The 18,039-nt window shown below is 50.1% G+C and overlaps 1 protein-coding gene across 4 annotated transcripts in view; it reads right to left on the bottom strand.

The window, feature by feature from the left end:
- Positions 1–18,039, bottom strand: part of LRRC20 (leucine rich repeat containing 20) — a 76,648-nt gene that overhangs the window by 52,706 nt on the left and 5,903 nt on the right. Inside the window, exons 2-3 of one of the 4 annotated variants that reach the window (XM_042240776.2) lie at positions 12,149–17,940; positions 10,024–10,164 (exon numbers count right to left, since the gene is read on the bottom strand). Coding sequence is in view for 1 of the 4 variants with exons in the window: in XM_004021432.6 (XP_004021481.2) it covers positions 17,796–17,877 (82 nt within the window). In the remaining 3 variants the exon portion in view is untranslated. Of the gene's footprint in view, positions 1–10,023; positions 10,165–12,148; positions 17,941–18,039 lie in introns of those variants that run through there. The other 3 variants (XM_012105223.3, XM_004021432.6, XM_027962184.3) reach the window with 3 other exon arrangements.

The following is an 18,039-nucleotide window of genomic DNA, read 5'->3' on the forward strand; positions in this document are numbered from 1 at the left end:
TGATCACCTATTGGCGGTTTTTAAATTTTATTTATTTTTGGTTGCACTGGGTCTTTGCTATAGTTGCGGCAAGCGGGGGCTACTCTCCCCTTGCAGTGCGCCAGCTTCTCATGGAGGCGGCTTCTCTTGTGGCAGAGCACAGCCTTCAGTAGCTGCGGTGCACAGGCTCAGTAGTTATGGTTCCCAGGCTCTAGAGCATGGGCTCAACAGGTGTGGGGCACGAGCTTAGCTGCTCAGCGGCATGTAGGATCTTCCCAGATATGGGATCAAACCTATGTCTCCTGCATTGGTGGGCGGATTCTTTACCACTGAGCCACACAGGGAAGCCCCATCTGTGTTTTTACCAGCTCTCCAACTGGAGTTTGAGAATCACCCTGGCTTAGAGAGACCGGGCTGCCCCCAGCTGTTGTTTCCTGGCCCTGATGGATGGTGATGGAGGTGACAATGAAAGCAAGTCACATTCACTAAGTGCTGCCTGGTCTGTGCCTGAGCAGGGGCTTTAAGTTGCTCACAGGGGTGCCTCCCGCTTCTCATCAGATTGGGGGATTTCAAGACAGAGCCACGGGGGGAGGGAAAAAAAAAAAAAAAAAGACAGGGCCACTGTCTCTTCATCCTTCTCTTGCCCGTTCGTATTTCTGACTCTGACAGAGGCACAGGTGACCTCTGGTGTAAAAGCAGCTGGGCTGGGCTCAGGAGGCCCACATTCTCACCCCAGGCCCCCTGCTATTAGCCGTGGGGTCTCAGGGAAAGACTTCTCCAGGGGCCTTGTTTTATCTTCTGTAAATGAGAGTTTAGACCATGGGATCTGGGGAGTCTCAACCAGGCTGGACATTCTGTGACTCTATAAGTCTACCGAACAAAGACCTTTGGCCAGTGCTCCTGTCAAAGAGGAGAGGCTGCAAGCTGCAGCTAAGTGTTCCAGAATTGTCCGTGCCTTAGAACATGCTGGAACATGTACTATAACAGGGGGATCTGAGGTTCAAGTGACCCAGGCCCATGAGTAGAGAGCTGGGATTTGAACCAAAAAACCCAACTCCAAAAGCCCATGGTCTTTCCACAACACTACATCGCATCAGAGTATACCACACCACCCTCTCTCCTACCACGGTCAGAAGATAGTCCTAAAAAAGGTAACATAGGGATTTCCCTGGTGATCCAGTGGTTAAGACTCCGCACTTCATTGCAGGAGGCATGGGTGCAAACCCTGGTCAGGGAACTAAGATTCCACATGCCTCATGGTATGGCCAAAAACAACCCAAAGGTAATATAATAATAGCTTACCCTTATGCGGCACACCTATACGCTTGAGACTTTAAATAGTTGACACAATTTGTCCACTTTAATCTTCACAGCAACCCCATGAAGAAGGTAGTATTAAGCTCATTCTCATTTCATCATTGTAGCGTGTGGGTTAGTCGCCCAGTCGTGTCCGACTCTTTGTAACCCCATGGACTGTAAGCTGCCAGGATGCTCTGCCCATGGGATTCTCCAGGCAAGAATACTGGAGTGGGTTGTCATTTCCTCCTCCAGGCATCATTGTAGAAACAGGGGCGAAACAGAAGAGCTGCAATGTGGCCCCAGGCAGTCTACCCTGAGAGAGCTCAGTTTAGCAGAACAACACATGGGATGATGTGAAGAACTCAAACCAGAGGCCCTCGGTGGCAGGAGACTCTCATTCAGGAGGCTGGTATAGAGAAACCCATATTAAAAAGTAGAGACGTTACTTTGCCGACAAAGGTCTGTCTAGTCAAAGTTATGGCTTTTCCAGTAGTCATGTATGGATGTGAGAGTTGGACTATAAAGATAGCTGAGTGCCAAAGAATTGATGCTTTTGAACTGTGGTGTTGGAGAATACTCTTGAGAGTCCCTTGGACTGCAAGGAGATCCAACGAGTCCATCCTAAAGGAGATCAGTCCTGGGTGTTCACTGGAAGGACTGATGAAACTCCAGTACTCCAATGGCCACGTGATGCAAAGAGCTGACTCACTGGAAAAGACCCTGATGCTGGGAAAGATTGAAGGCAGGAGGAGAAGGGGATGACAGAGGATGAGATGGTTGGATGGCATCACTGACTCAATGGATATGAGTTTGAGTAGGCTCCAGGAGTTGGTGATGGACAGGCAGGCCTGGCGTGCTGCAGTCCAAGGAGTTGCAGAGTCAGACAGGACTGAGCGACTGAACTGACCTGATAAAGAAAACAGATTTTTCTGAAACATGAAAATGAAAACTTAGACATGGGCCTGCTGGGAAGAGTCAGCACTCCTTCCGGAAGGTCAAACTCCAGCACCTCCACATGTATTCAGGGGCTGGGGCTAGAACATGGCATCCTGGTGTAAGAAGCAAAGGGCTGCCAGCCTCTGAAACACCGTTTGGTCTCTAAAGCTGGGAGGTGCGGGATGCAGAGAGCAGGCAAAACAAGTCATCAAGGACTGGCATCAATGCACCACTGCACACAATTAGGCTGTATCCTGTTATCTGCACACAGCATTGACAGCTAACTAGCTGTAGAAGGTTTAAGACAAAAAGGAGCCCTGGACAACTGCCTCCTGGCAAAGCCCCTTCTCCAGAGACAACCACTTCAGGCATTTTCGGGGATTTTGCTGGTGTTTAATTGCCAGTCCCTAGAGCAGCCTTTTCCTGGCCTTTCCCCATCTGTCTCATGCCACCTGGAAAGGAAAGGTCACAGGAGAGCTCACAGTAATTGCAGAAGTCCAGAAAACCCCACTTCAATAGCGGTTATAATGGGCCCTGGCAGGGAGTTAGACAGAGAAGGGCAGAAATGTACTCAGGAAAGGGATAAGGTGCAAAGCATCTTCTGGGCACAGGGGGAGACCACTGTACCTGAACATGACCATGGGCTTGTTGTTTCCTCTATGTACTTTACAGATCTCTGTATTAGGTGACAGTTTTACATTACTTTTTACAACTATCCTCAGTTTAAAGAAAGCAACATCCCTAACATCCAGCTACCCATGGGGAACAGGCTAAGGAGGCTGGGTTGGTGGAGATCTCTCTTGATGGGAATGGGGGAATGGGGTAAAATCCTGAAGGGCCAAGCCCAGAAGGGCTACCGCAGAGCTAGTCGACAGCCCAACCACAAACACGGCGCACATGAGACTCTGGAGCTCAGAGGTGCTTTCTCCTTGACCTCCTGCAGGAGTCCCAGCCTCTCTGGGACATGATGGGACTGCAGAGTGTCTGCCTCCCAAAACAAAATTGAGCTTTTGGCCCCCAGCCAGTAGCCATCATAGCCAACAGTCGAGAGATGCTCCAACCACACAAGAACAGCTAGAGAGGTAAAGAAGGAAGAGGTGCCTGAGAGCTCCCTCTTCCTCCACATCCAAACTGAGGCTTTTTGGGGGGGCTGAGGCTTCCGTGCTATGGGGTCTTAGGGAAGCTACTTAGCCCCAGCTTCAGTTTCCCCTTCCATAAAGTGAGAACAAAAATTCACACAAAATCCTCTACATGCATGTTCACAGCAGCATCACTTGCAATAGTAGAAGGAGCTCAAAAAAGTAGAAGTAGCTCAAATGTATATCAACTGAGGAATGGATAAGCAAAAGGTGGTAGGTCCACACACTGGAATACCACTTGGCCTTAAAAAGGAATGAAGTACCGATACAACAGGATGAATCCCGGGACTTTCCTGGCGGCTCAGTGGGTAAGAATCTGCCTGCCAATGCAGGGAACAGGGTTCAATCCCTGGTCCGGGAAGATTCCACATGCCGCGGGGCAACTAGGCCTGTGTGCCGCCACTCCGGAGACGGTGCTCTAGAGGCTGCAAGCCACAGCTACTAAGCCCACATGCTGCGACTACTGAAGCCTGGAGCCTGGGGCCTGTGCTCCGCAACCGGAGAAGCCACTTCAGTGAGAAGCCCAACACCGCACCCAAGAGCAGTCCCAACTAGAGAAAGCCTGCCCACGGCAACGAAGACCCAGCACGGCCAGGAAAAAAAAAGGATGAACCTCAAAAAAATTATGTTAATGAAGGAAACCAATCACAAGAGGCCATACACTGGATGACTCTCTTTACATAAAACGTCTAGGATAAGCAAATCTACAGAGACAAAAGGAGACTGGGGGTTGCCAGGGGCTGAGGGAGATTTGAGAAATCTGGAGTAATTGCTTAGTGATACAGGGTTCCTTTCTGGGTGATGAATATATTCCAAAATTGATCGAGGCGATGGTTATACAACCTGTGAATATATTAAAAGCCACAGAATGTTACACTTTAAAACGGTGAATTTTGTGATATGTGAATTATCCTTCAATTTTAAAAAAAAGTGAGGACAAGATGATCTATCTAACCAACAGGGTTGTTCTGAGCATGAAAGAAAATGTCCACAAGGGGCCAAGCACAGCATGGCAGGCAGTGTGTACTCAGTAAACAAGAGATGCTGTTACAAGGCTGCAAAGACATTGTTTTGATGTGAGAATTCATTACCAGGAAATGCTTCAGCTTCGTTGCTCCTTGAAGTAGGAAGAAGGCCCCTGGCAGTCCCTTATTCCAAAAACCTCACAGCAAAGAGACAACTGCGTGTGTTATTGTGGAATCTGGGACTTGCCAAAACAATTCCTGTTTCTTCCTGGCAAACCAGCTAATCACTTTAAAAAAAAATCCTGTATTTAATTAAACCCAAAAGTTAATACCAGACAGAATACAACCAAGTGATGCACAGTCACTGACTTGAGATATTAAATTACTTTGTTCAATCAATGACTCATCACTAACATGCAGAACAAAAGGGGAGAGAAACAGGAGCCACACTGATGCCAACAGCGTGGCTACCAACAGCCCTGAGGCGATCACAGCCAGGCTGAGCGGAGGTCAGGTGCTGAGTCCGACTTTGGAGAGGCAGGCCCTGAGGTCTTCTACAAAAACAACAGCAGGCAACACTGACTAAGCATCACCTCATTTGATCCTGACAACAACCTCTGAGGAAGGGCAGTACTGTCAGTCCCCTTTTGCAGGTAAGGAAACTAAGGCCCAGAGAGGTTAAGAATGCACTCAAGGTCACACAGTAAGTAAGTAATGATGGGGTGGAGCTTGGCTTCCTCTCAAGGACATCGCCCTGCAGAGTGAGTCTGGAGAACTGGATTCTGATCTTCTGTTGCTCTTAAGTCATCAAATGACCTTGGGCAGGCCACTCTTGGAGTTTAATCTCCTTTTGTGTAAAATACAGAGAATGAACTCAGCCCATCTCTCTCCAAGGGTGGCAATGTTCAAATCTGGCAACAAAAGAACAGACTTCTCAAGTTGTAATGTGTCCATGGGTCACCTGGAGATCTTGCCAGGATGTTGGTTCTGAGTCAGGAGGTCTGGGATGAGGCCTAAGGATATGCATCTCTAACAAGCCCCCCCAGCGATGCTGATGCTGCTGGTCCTCAGACCACACTTTGAGAAGGATGTGGATGGTGATCACTGTGCAAATAACAATCAGACACATAGCGAGAAAGTCCGATTTCAATTTCTCAGTCCTCCAGGCCTTGCTTTTGTTGTTCAGTCGCTAAATTGTGTCTGACTCTTTGCAACCTCATGGACTGCAGCACACCAGGGCTCTCTGTCCTTCACCATCTCCCAGAGTTTGCTCAAACTCATGTCCACTGAGTCAGTGATGCCATCCAACCATCTCATCCTCTGTCGTCCCCTTCTCCTCCTGCCCTCAATCTTTTCTAGCATCAGGGTCTTTTCAAATGAGTCAGCTCTTCACATCAGGTGGCCAAAGTATTGGAGCTTCAGCTTCAGCATCAGTCCTTCCAATGAATATTCAGGGTTGATTTCCTTTAGGATTGACTGGTTTGATCTCCTTGCAGTTCAAGGGACTCTCAAGAGTCTTCTCCAGCACCACAATTTGAAAGCATTAATTCTTGGCATTCAGCCTTCTCTATGGTCCAGCTCTCACATCCATACATGATTACTGGAAGTCCCTGCTTTACCTCCTGTTTAGTGAGGGGGCAGATTCAAGCCTAACCTAAGATTTCACAACAGAGCTGCATTTTAATATTTGTTTTTATGGTTATCAACATTAATGAAAAATTATGTTGACTTTTCATTTATACTGACTCAAGTTCTTTTTAAATTAATATATAAGCTAAATTTATTTAAAGAAAACTGTTAATCCTGGCAAAGCAATAAAGCTATATCCTTTTCTACTTCGCCCTCCCCCCAAAAGAAAGATGTTAAGTAATAATAATCATAGTTTATACTCTTACAGCACTGAGCATACGCCAACCACCATTCTAAACATTCATGGGCATTACACAATTTTCATCTTCACAACTCTAGAAAGCAAGGACCTTTCAGAGATAAGAAAACTGAGACTTAGATCAGACTTAACTTGATCAGAGAGATCAAGTAACTTGTCCGAGGTCACACAGCTAATGAGTGGGCTGAGCCAGTCTTCAAACCAAGGCAGCCTGACTTGAGAGTCAATCGCGTTGCTCCACCTATGACTAAGAGTACAGCTGGCCCTCTGACACGGTCGAAACCATGACCATCACATGTACATGTTTAAAGGGACGTGGACACTTGTTCCTTGCAGGCAGGGGCAGTGTCCTTTGCCCTCCCAGCCTCCTCAACACCCCCAGTGTCCAGCACATTGCCTCGCCCACAGGAAGAGTCAGTGCATGTTCCAGAAGATACTCCCCTGATCTGCATTACTGGCAGAGGAGATCTGACAGTACTCTTACTATAGCTGAAGCTGCTGGCTACAGGGCAAGAGCTCACGTGTGCATTTGGGCCTCTCCACGGGTGATGAGATGCCGGACAACTCAGCTTGGAGCTGGCTTCTGAGCAGAGCAGAGGACAAGAGGGCTGCAGCTGACAGCGAGGGAGACTGCACTTACCCAACAAAAGCAGTGCCCTGGGCACAGCCCAGCAGCAGTTATTGACTGATTAGCCTTTAATAATGCCTTTTCTCCTCCTCAAACAATCTCTCAGGCTTGAAATAATAAGGAATCCTACCCTGGAAGGAATGCTTTCTCGGAGCAGTAAGTAGGCTTCCTGAGGTCACAGCTAGACAACGAATAGACCCAGGAAGTGGCAGCAATTGTCTCCATGTGCATGGCATCTGACTCTGCCAAACACCAGTGCCGGCTGCCGGTTCCAACCCTGCCATGACCACCCACCTGCCAGTCCTTGACTTCACTCATCGCCCAGACACGGCTCATGCCATTCCACAGTCTAGAATGCCCTTCTCTCTCCTCTCTGCCTCCAAAGATTCTCCTCCCAACCCAGCCCCACCTCCTCCAGGAAGGGTGCCCCAGCCTCCTCACCTCCAGCCTCAGGACACTGCCTGAGTGCTTAAGCCAGACCATCTTCTCCCAACTGGTAAACATCAGCAGACTTGCCTTCAGGATCCGTGTGCAGTGAACTTGACTGGAGGAACATGTGTCTGCCTGCTGACGACCCCTCGGGCCCAGCACAGAGCTGGGCAAACACTTCTGGACCTAAGCATACCCCTCACCACCAGGAAGCTTTGTCGTGGGATCCCCCCTTTATAAAATGGGGGTTCAAATACCCTTTCAGGGAATGAAGAAAAGAATGAGCTAATATCTGTTGAGGCTTTGAACTCATGGTAAGAACCATCCTGTCAGAGGCAAAGATGTGATTATTCTATTATGGTTTTACAGTTAGCTGAAAGAAACCAGCTCATTTAACCCTGAAATCCATCTTGACCATGACCATGGCTGCTTTCTCACGGAGGAATCTATCTCCCTGCCCTCCACACCCTGCCCCTGGCCCTCCAGCCCTATCACCTGAATACCTCTCTCCATTCAAGAACCTGAAGGCCTCCCCAGCCACACAGGATGAACCCAATCTCTGCAGCCTGGCATTCCCACCAAGGGATCCGGGTCCAACCTCCCCTCTCAGGTACTCTGCTTGGGACTCTACTGCCACCCTCCACCTGACCCAGACTGTTTTTGGCAAACTCCCTTTATTTTCCCACCTCTGCATTTCCGCTGCTTTTGTTCCCATTAAAAAGAATGTGCTCCCCTACCCTCAAAATCCTTCTTTCCCATCAACACCGTGTTACAAGGTTTTGTGTAAATGTCACCTCTCCAAGAAGCCTCTGCCCACGTCTTCATGTGATGGAACCGCTCCTGCCTGTAAGTTCCCGTTGTGTGTCTGCGCCTCTCTCAGGGCACCTCGTCTATCTTTTGTGGGAATGACTAACATGCATGTCTCACTCTTCCTGGCTGGGTGGAGGGCTCCTTGAGAGCAAGGATTAATGAGATCCCACTGAGGCAGGCGAGGCCAACAGACCCAAATTCAAACTCCAGCGTAAGATTTGCTGGCTGTGAGAATCCAGGTAAAACCACTGCAGCTCTCAGAGCCTCAGTTTCCCCTTTCTATGAGTGATGTGAAAACACCACCCGTCCAGAGTTGTTGAGAATATCAGATGCAATCATTTATGTGACAAAGATCTCCTGCATTATCTAGTACATGCTAGGGGAAATATAGCGGTGAGTAAGACAGAGTCCCTGGCCTCAAGGAGCTTACACACCAGTCTGGGGAGAAGAGGGGTAAATACAGTGGCAAATACTGAAAGAATGTCAGGCAGTGACACTGCTCTCAAAAAAAAATAAACTGGTGTAGTGGGAGAGCAGGTAACTGAGACAGAGGCAAGGGCAGCAACCTCATTGGGGTGGTCAAGGAGGGCTTCTTGGAGGAAGCGGCATTTAGCTGAGATAAGAATTAAAAAGAAGGAGCAGGGCATGCAAAGATCTGGGCAAAGGATGATCCAAGTAGCAAGACCAGCAAGTGCATAGAATAATGCTACATCTGCTATAGCTCAGTAATCAGCCCCCTCCTCCTCCTCTCACCTTTCCATCCTCTGCAGAGCGTTACACAGATACACAGTGAATACATGTGGCCAAAATGAACTTGACAGAATTATAAAATTCTGGGGACAAACTGGAGCATGACAAAAATATGCATCCTAACAAAACACAGTCAACCATGATGAGGCAAACGCCAATTAGGCAGCTCATAATTGAACAGCTCTGAATAAACTACAATTTCCTAACATCTAAAGGCAAACACGGACCACTCATTTCAGCCTGGGTCACCACACTTAAAGCTCGGGATGTATCAGGGCTCCTTTCCAACAGGACTGGCTTGGCCAGGCCCCTGCCTCACCTCCCCCGATTCCCAGCTGTCTTGTCAGCCATTTCCACGTCCTCAACCTTGCTAAATCACCTCCCCAAGTCTAAAAATTGAGTAACTCAAGCTTTTGATGCCACAAAATTATCTATTTGATTATCCTTCCAAGCAGAACATTTTCGTTTTTTTACCAACATACATTTTTTTAAAGCTGCATAATTATCCATGTGGTTTCAAAGGATATTCCTCTTTGTCTTCAAAAAAATGCATTTCCCAGTGCCAAGGACACAGGGCAGCTAGGCAGCCTGTTTAACCACCTGCTTCTTAGGACGCCTGCTGGTCTGTCCTGGTAGGAGGGATGGCAGATACACTGGGGCTGTCAGGGACACCAGAAGTAGGGCCTCTCTGGGACAGCAGCATTTCTGCCCTTACTTCCCTGCTATATGCTTCTCCAGCAGTGTCTCTTGGGAACCTCGACTCATCAGAGTCCCCTTATCCACCCAAATGGCCTGAGTGTCCCTGTTTCAATTACATCATGACCATCTATGCCCTCCACAACCAGTCGACTGCCAGCCTCATTCACAGCCTCTCCTTCCTTACACCCTCCTGCCAGTTCCCGCTCTCAGGTCAAGACCACACCAGGACAGGCCCAGCCATGGTAAATGCCTCTTCCTTGCTATCCCTTCCACAATCTCACATCCATCCTATGCCCTGCAGTGCTCCACTGGAACCCAGCCCGGATCACCTCATGCCACTCCCTGCTCAGAACCTGCCAGGGCCCCCCCACTGCTGCTCAGACCAGCAGATGGAGCCCCCATCTAACTTACTGAGCTCAGATGCCAAGTGTAACACTAGTGTTTTTGAAGGGACATGTTTCCTACAATCAGGGTGTGTTCTCCACAAGCCAGCAACATTACCTGGTCCCCAACCATCAAAATAGTCTGCCCCAGGCTGCAAGCGAACACAAGGGTAAGAACGTGGGCTCTGCAGTCTCAGCGCTTGGCGCAAGTCCCCAGACTTGCAGAAGTTGCTTAGCTTTTCTGTGCCTCAGTTTCCTCCTGTGGAAAATGGGGACAATAACAGCAGTTACCTCCTAAGGCTGAGTGACAATTAAATCACAGGGCGGCTGTGAGGACTGAATGAGCTGTGGGTATTAAATTCTTGTAAGTAAGTTCAGGGGTTCTCCTGGTGGTTCGTTAAGACTCCACGCTTCCGCTGCAGGGAGCATGGGTTCAATCCCTGGTTAGAGAATTAAAATCTGGCATGTACCACCACGCAACCAGAAAAAAACCCCAAAATACACAGAAGCTTGCTGTTAATTTGTCATGAGTCATTATGACTCTGAAGATCACTTTTCAGGCTCTCTTTAGAACTTAACCCCTGGGTAAGATAGAAATGTCACTGGAGGAATAGTCAAGGTGGCATTCGAGGCCTTCTGAGATCGGAGGCACCCTCTACCTCCCTCCCCGCTCAGCTCCCTTGGCTTTCCCATGTCTCAGTCTTGCTATTCTCATCGCCAGCACCCACCTGCATGCCGCCCCACCTGTGCTCAGACACACTCACTGAGACCGCCCCTCTCCTCACTCCCGTCCCGCACCTACAGCCCTAAACCTGCTCCATCCGTTAGGTGGAGCTAAAATGCTGCCTTTTCTGTGCAACCCCCTCAGCATGCATGCTAAACCATCCCCCGTGTGTACACGTCTCAAGTCCCGTCTCCGGGACTTGCGGCATCTCCACACCACCTAGGTCCCAGTGTCCCCACTGCGATGAGACCTCCACCTCCCACCAGGCTTCCCTGGAGGTCCCTCATGGCTGGACTGGCTCTCATAGCTGGGGTGGTTTCTGTAGACTGAGCAATGAACGGAAAACTGAGGGGAGAAGACTGAGCGATTTGCCCCCTCGGGATGAAGGAATTCCTCCATCCATTCAGTGCATGTCTTTTGCGTACCAACACTGCGTCAGGGCAGCATCACAGCAAACAGGACTCAAGGAACAGGTGGGCTGTGCTCGAGAATGTCCACCACAGACCCCCAGCCCCCGCAATCCTTATTCTCCCTCCTAGAAGTCTGACGTCTGCAGCACGGCTGGGAGGGAAGGGGTGGGGCTCTGGCCATAAGAGCTGCTTCCCCTGAGATGGGGACTCCGGGACCCCCCCAATAGAGAGCCTTGAGCCACAACTAAAGGGCTTTGGGATCCTGTCCCACCACTGCTATACACTGAAACAACCTCAGGACCCAGCCTCATCTCTCGCACTCTAGAGCCAGCCAGGGTAACATCATAATTGTCCCTCTAGTTCCACAAGACGCTGTGTTGGGGGCCCAGCAGACCAGAGCACAGGATGGGAAGAAGCCTAGCCTCTCTGTTTACTCTCTGGGCCTTGTGCTTTGCGCACTAGATACATGTCATATTGTTGTTTTAGGTTAAACATATATAGATTTTTAAAATTGGAGTATAATTGCTTTACAATGTTGCGTTCGTTTCTGCTGTACAGTGTGAATCAGCTATATGTATAAATATATATCCCTCCTTCTTGAGCCTTCCTCCCACCCCTCTTAAGTGAAGTGAAAGTGTTAGTCACTCTGTGTCCAACTCTTCTGCAACCCCATGAACTATCACCTGTCAGGCTCCTCTGTCCATGGGATTCTCCAGGCAAGAATACTGGTGTGGGCTGCCAAGCCCTCCTCCAGGGGATTTTCCTGACCCAGGGATTGAACTCATGTCTCCTGAATTGCAGGCAGATTCTTTACCGTCTGAGCCACCAGGGAAGCCCACCCCTTCCCCAAGTTAAACATATACAGTTTTTTAAGTATTTCTCAGAGTGCAAACACCCAGGGAGCCACAGAATACATTTCTCTCTCCATTTTAAGAGCTGCCTTCCTAGACTAAGCTGTTCCCTTTCCCTCCACAGCCCCTTTTATATGCAAGGTTGGAGTTCCAGAAAGGCCCCCAATGAGTCCATGCCAATTTGAGCACAGAGGCAATGCCAGACTGTGGCTTGGTGCAAAAGGATAGCCAGAAAGCCGTACCCGAGCCCCTCCTCACCTGCTTGAACAGTGGGCTCAGTCCCACCCACCTGGACATGGCCCTCAGTGTCCATCTCTCTGGGTCAGTTCAGAAGCAGCCAAAATGCCACAGGCATGCTGGGCGGGGCTGACATCACTCAATCATCTCTGAAATGAGAAGGGCAGCCCAGGCCCAGGCCCTGCATTTCTGCACCACAGGCTACTGCCTTGTGCCAACTCAGTGCCAATGAAATCCATAAGCGCTCTGAAAGCTCTATTGGCTTTCCTTTCCATACTGATTATTTACCCCTGAATGATACCCTCACACAACATCCCCCCAGCAGGGTCTCACCTCCACCCCTTTCTCCACACTAGCACATCCTGTTGACACCAGACCTCCTGGTCCCCCACCACCAGCACCCACATCCTGCTCTCTCCAGAACCCAAGGGCCAAAAACTGAAGAAGAGCAAGATCAAACTAAAGAAAGGAAGGAAAAACTCATCACAACAGTTGGGAGAGTGGTTACCTCTCAGGTGGGTGGGCCTTCTGGAGATTCTGGCAATATTCCATGTCTAGACTTGGGTGGTAGTTACATGAGTCTTCATTTATAAATGTCTGCTAAACTAAGCATATATGATCTTATGAACTTTGCTACTTGTGTATACCTTTTCATAGCTTTTTTTTTTTTTTAAGAAAAAAATGATTGGGTAAAGCCCACTTAGAAAAGAAAGCCAGGGTGACCTCTCTAAACAAGAAACACTTAGTTTGAACCTTAAGGTATGAGAAGGGCCCAGCCATGAAGAACAAGGAATAGCATCCCAACAAAGAAAGCAGCATGTGCAAAGACCCTAAACTGGAAGGAGTTCAGCAGTTCAAGGAACTAGAAGGTGGCCAATCTGGCTGGATATAATGAGAGGAGTCCTGAGGGGCCCAAAGTGCAGTGGGAGAAACTGGCATGTGTCAGTCACCCCCAGGTTTGTGGTACCAGCCTGGGTTTTACTCTCTGTGCAGGTGGAAGCCAATGAGGGTTTAGAAGAGAGAGAATTACAAAAGCTCAGGCCTGGAGCCTCACCTTTACAGGGAGCCTCACCTTTATAACTATGGGAGACTGGCCCATAGTTGGGGTTAGGGTGAGATCCAGAACCCCAGCTTCCTGATTTCTGATTCAGAGCCCTTCCCACAAAACAGAGCTCCCATCTTCTTCTCAGCTCACCAACCACACTCCACTTGGCTCCAATCCTGCCACAGCAGAGCTGACTGTAGGGGCCATCAGGCTCAACAACTTACAGGCATGAGCTCCTAAAGCAGTGGTTCTCAGTGGAGTAGAGTTCTGCTGCCTGGGGACACTTGGTAGGGCCTGGGGACACGGTTGTCACAAGTCGGGGGGGGTAGCAGCAGAGGAGACTACTAGCATACAGCGGGTAGAGACCAGGAAAGCTGCGAACACCCTGCAATGCGTGGTCCAGCCCCCACCAAGAATCACCAGCCCCCAGAGTCTACAGGGCCAAGGCTGAGAAACACTCACCGAGGGATACAAAGCCTTCACTTCAAGTAAGTGCTGCGCCCTGAAGGAGAAAAGCCCTCTGCTCAGGGGTGTAAAGGGGAGGGGAGGATCAGGGCCACTTCTCAGCCTCCCAGGACCCCCTATCCAGAGAGATCAAGTCTAGAGGTGGAGTTTTAGGCAGAAGGCTTCGGGTCACCCCCTCACATCACAGTCTAGGAAACAGACAGGGTAGCAGGGGCTACCCCCTCCTCCCCTGGCAAACACCCCCCACACCCCAACCTGCTTCCCCAGCTGAGAGGCAAGAAGTAGAGGATGGCAGGTTTGAAGCTTCCAGCCTTCATGATAAACAGACAGGCAGTCCCGGCCAGGCTGGGGGCTGCCCTGTGAAAGCCGGCTCCCCACTCCACGCCTTCAGAGCTGACCTGCACCCAGCTGACCTTCAGGACTCTCCAGGCCAGATGACACGGCCCCAAAACACAAGACACACCCCCCTCCCCGACAAATAGCACCAGCCGCCTGGGCTCTAGGCTGGGAGCTATAGACCCACAAGCCCTCCTGGGGCAAGAAAGACTGCTCCCACCACAAACCCTGGCTGCCCCCTCCCTCGGGGGGGCTGTGTGTGTGTGTGTGTGTGTGTGGCTGTGTGTGTGTGTGTGTGTGTGTGTGTGGCTGTGTGTGTGTGTGTGTGTGTCTCCCTCCTCCTCTTGACTGGGCACTTCTGGGGCACTTGAGTCCTCCAGGGAAGGCACATATACTACGCGCTCATTGTGCGCTGACAAAGGAGCCACTGGCAGTGTCTGGCCCAAGGGAAGATGCTATTCTGATCTAGTGAGTGGGTACGCAGTGCTTCCTGACACTTCCCCAGCACCCTTGCTCAAGAAAGGAGCTGCCAAATCAGCTGGCTGCGGAGTCAGCTAGGACTGGAGACACAGAGTGTGAGCTGGCCTGGGCGCGGAAGCCCTTGTCGGGACCAGGTGCTCACACCCAGCGACAGCCTGGCCAAGTCCCGGGCTCAGCTGCCTGTCCCCAGATCGGCTGGTAACAGGGTGCCATCTGCTGGTGAGACAGCAGAAAAGTGGCCCAAGTGTGAGTGAGCCTGGGAGGAGAGAGGGAAGGCTGGAGGGGAGGGGGAGAAGGGTCTTGGTCTCCTCACTTGGTTATCCCACAGCACCCAGCCTAGCCCCTCAGTTCCCTGGGGATGGATCAAGTCCATGTTCATATTCATTCTGTCTCACACACACACACACACACACACACACACACACACACACACACACAGATATCTAGAGACCTCCCCAGATAATACCTCCGACCCCCAGCCAGTCCCCTATAACACGCCAGGAAAAGAGAGTTCCAGATGGTAAATAGTATGCCAGTGGTTCCCAAAATTCAAGGCAGGGAAGAATCATACAGAGTTCATGTTAACATGTAGGTCACCACGCCCATCTTCTGAGATTCCACTGTGAAAGCTCTAGAGTGGGGTCCACGGTTTGCACGTAAGCAGACATAGCCCTTGGGGGCAGCCCCTTTCTGCTTACCACCTAAGACATCTTAAACAGCCACGCAGATATTAGACTCTCATTATTTTCCTCCTTTCAAAGGACAAGGTCGGCTGACTGTGGTTCCAAAACAGTGTGAGAGGAGAGGCAGCCTAAGGAGGGAGGAGGGTTACTTGTGTCTTCAAGCTCTCCTCTTCCTAGCCACCTCCTCCCCACAATGGGGGCAGCAGGGGCCACGGGAAAGGCAGGGCTAAGCTACTCAGAACTGTGGCTGAACCTGGCTCCAGCTCTAAACAGCTGTGTCACTAATAGGCCACTCACACCCTCAGCCTCAGCTCCAGCATCTGTTAGACAGAGGAAGCTCCTACTTCATTTCTTTTTTCCACCTTTTTGGCATGTGGGATCTTAGTTCCCTAACAAGGAATTGAACCCACACCCCCTTTATTGGGAGGCAGAGTCTTAAACACTGGACCACCAGGGAAGTCCCAAAGCTCCTACTTCAGAAGAAAGACAGCAGAGCAGACAAGGGAAATACCCTAATGCTAGGGGACATTTAGAAACACTGCATAAAAAAGTTCCACCCTCCAGTTTCTTCATCTGTAAAATGGGGATATTAATATCACCTCTGGCTTACAGTTGTGAGAATTAAATGAGTGAAAACTAGTAAAGTGCTGACAGCGATGCCTGGCATTTAATAACTGCTCCTACCACTTTGATGAGGGAGGCACAATTACCACCCCCATTTCATAGATGAGGAAACCAAGGCTCCAAGAGGTAAAGCAATCTGCTAAGGGAGCAAGCTAGTGGGTGGCAGAGTGGGGGTTCAAACCCAGGCCATATCAGTGGAGGAGAGCCTTGAGTACTCAGGTAAGTGCAACCACATGAGTGACGAGCACAGGATTCCAGAGTTCCTCTCCTGAGGGCCCACAGCCCTCAGCTCCCCACGCAAAAGCTCTCCCCTTCCCCACCCTACGCGGCCCTCTGCCAGGCCTCCCTCCCAAACCAAAGGCGGTCCAGGGGCTAAGACTCCATGCTCCCTATGCAGGGGGCCTGGGTTTGATCCCTAGTCAGGGAACTATATGCCACATGAAGACCGAAGATCCCAACTAAAAGTTGACACAGCCAAATAAATGAATAAATAAATAAACTTTAATAATAAATGAATATTTTTTTTTAAAGCCAGTGGCTATCTTCGAGTCTGTTTACTGGCAGGGATGTTTCGCTCACTATTGTTCAGTTCAGCCAACACCACTATGTGCTTACAAAGTGCCGGACACCACTCTGGCTCTTGGCAGGTGGGGGACAAAAGACACAGGATCTCTGCCCTCCAGGGACACTGAATGAGTGCTCCAGAGGAGGAAGGGAGCAAGGGGTGGATCAGGTAGGGCTGAGGGCTTCCTGGAAGAGGTGGTGACCAAGCACATCTTGAAGGCTGAGTATCCCTCTTTCTGGGCCACCACCCCCTGCCCTAAGACCCTCAGAGACACCTGACCAAAGGCTGCTAGCAGAAACACTCCACCTTCCCAATCTCTCAGACAGTAACTCTCTTGGAAATGCTCCTCCATGAGACGGAGAGACAGACAGACACAAGTACACACATGCCTACCTGCTGGTGAAATTCCTCTCTGTGTGCCAAAGGCCCAACTCAAATCCCAATCCAGCTGCTTGTACAATCATCCCCTGGGCAGGTCTGCACTCACCTCCTCTGTGTTCCTGCCACACACCTGTGACTCTAAGGGGGCACTTACATCCCAGTGGGTCATACACACAGATCATATACACGCACACTTATATATGGTGGAAAGTAAATAAATATCTGAAAGTGAATGTGTTAGTCACTCAGTTGTGTCCGACTCTTTGCAACACCATGGACTGTAGCCCACCAGGCTCCTCTGTCCATGGGATTCTCCAGCCAAGAGTACTGGAGTAGATTGCCATTCCCTTCTCCAGGGGGGTCTTCCTGACCCAGGGATCAAACCTAAGTCTCCTGCATTACAGGCAGATTCTTTACCATCTGGGCCACCAGAGAATCCCCAATAAATGTCTACTGAATTCATCTAAATGGGATGGTTTGCCTATGTGCTTACAGCCTCAGGGTAGCTACATGGGCTAAAATGCTATGACCAGTTCAACAATATATGACATGATTCAGTTAAAACAGTGGAGTGAAAAGGTGCCTCTTGGCTAGGTGACCTGGAAAAAGCCCACTTGGCCTTCCCCCCTCCATCTCCTCATCTGAAATCTGTGGCTAGTCATGCCTGGTGGGTAACATCCATCATGGGGAGGCTGTGAAGATTCAGCAAGGTCACACTCATGAGGCACCTGTGCATGTCCTGGGGCTACCTGGAGTGTCATCTACCATCACCTGGTACAAGGGCACATACATATTTGCAGCTGTCAACAGTCTGAGGGCAAGCAGACAGGCTCCCAGCAGATGACACCCCTACTCAGGGCGTTCCAAACCTCTTTGATTATGACCCATAGCAAGAAACATGTCTTATCTGGGACCCCATATATACAACTGAGCACAACTACAGTAAAATCCATGGAACACTGCCCTTTATGGCTAAGGGTGCATACTGATACCGTGTCTTTCACCTTCCCCTTCTATCTCATTTCCAGCCTGATTCAATAAACCACGGAGAGGGGGCCCTGCAGCTGGAAAAGCCATGCCCTCACTCACCCAGGGTGTCGGAGCCGCTCTCCACGGTCTCGTTGACCTTCCTCGCAACTCTGGCCACGGCCTCACCCATCTTCCTCAGCATGCAGACGTGGGTATCCTATCGCCAGCCACCAGGCTGGTCTGCTGCTCACGAAGGAACCTGCACCTGGGAAGACACAGGGCCATGAAGTGCCCACCCACAATCAGCCAAGGACCCACCCCGACCTGCCTTTCCCGGGGACCCAGGCTGCAGGAAGTCTGCAGG

Source organism: Ovis aries, chromosome 25 (genome assembly GCF_016772045.2).
Source record: "Ovis aries strain OAR_USU_Benz2616 breed Rambouillet chromosome 25, ARS-UI_Ramb_v3.0, whole genome shotgun sequence".
Lineage (NCBI taxonomy): Eukaryota > Metazoa > Chordata > Mammalia > Artiodactyla > Bovidae > Ovis > Ovis aries.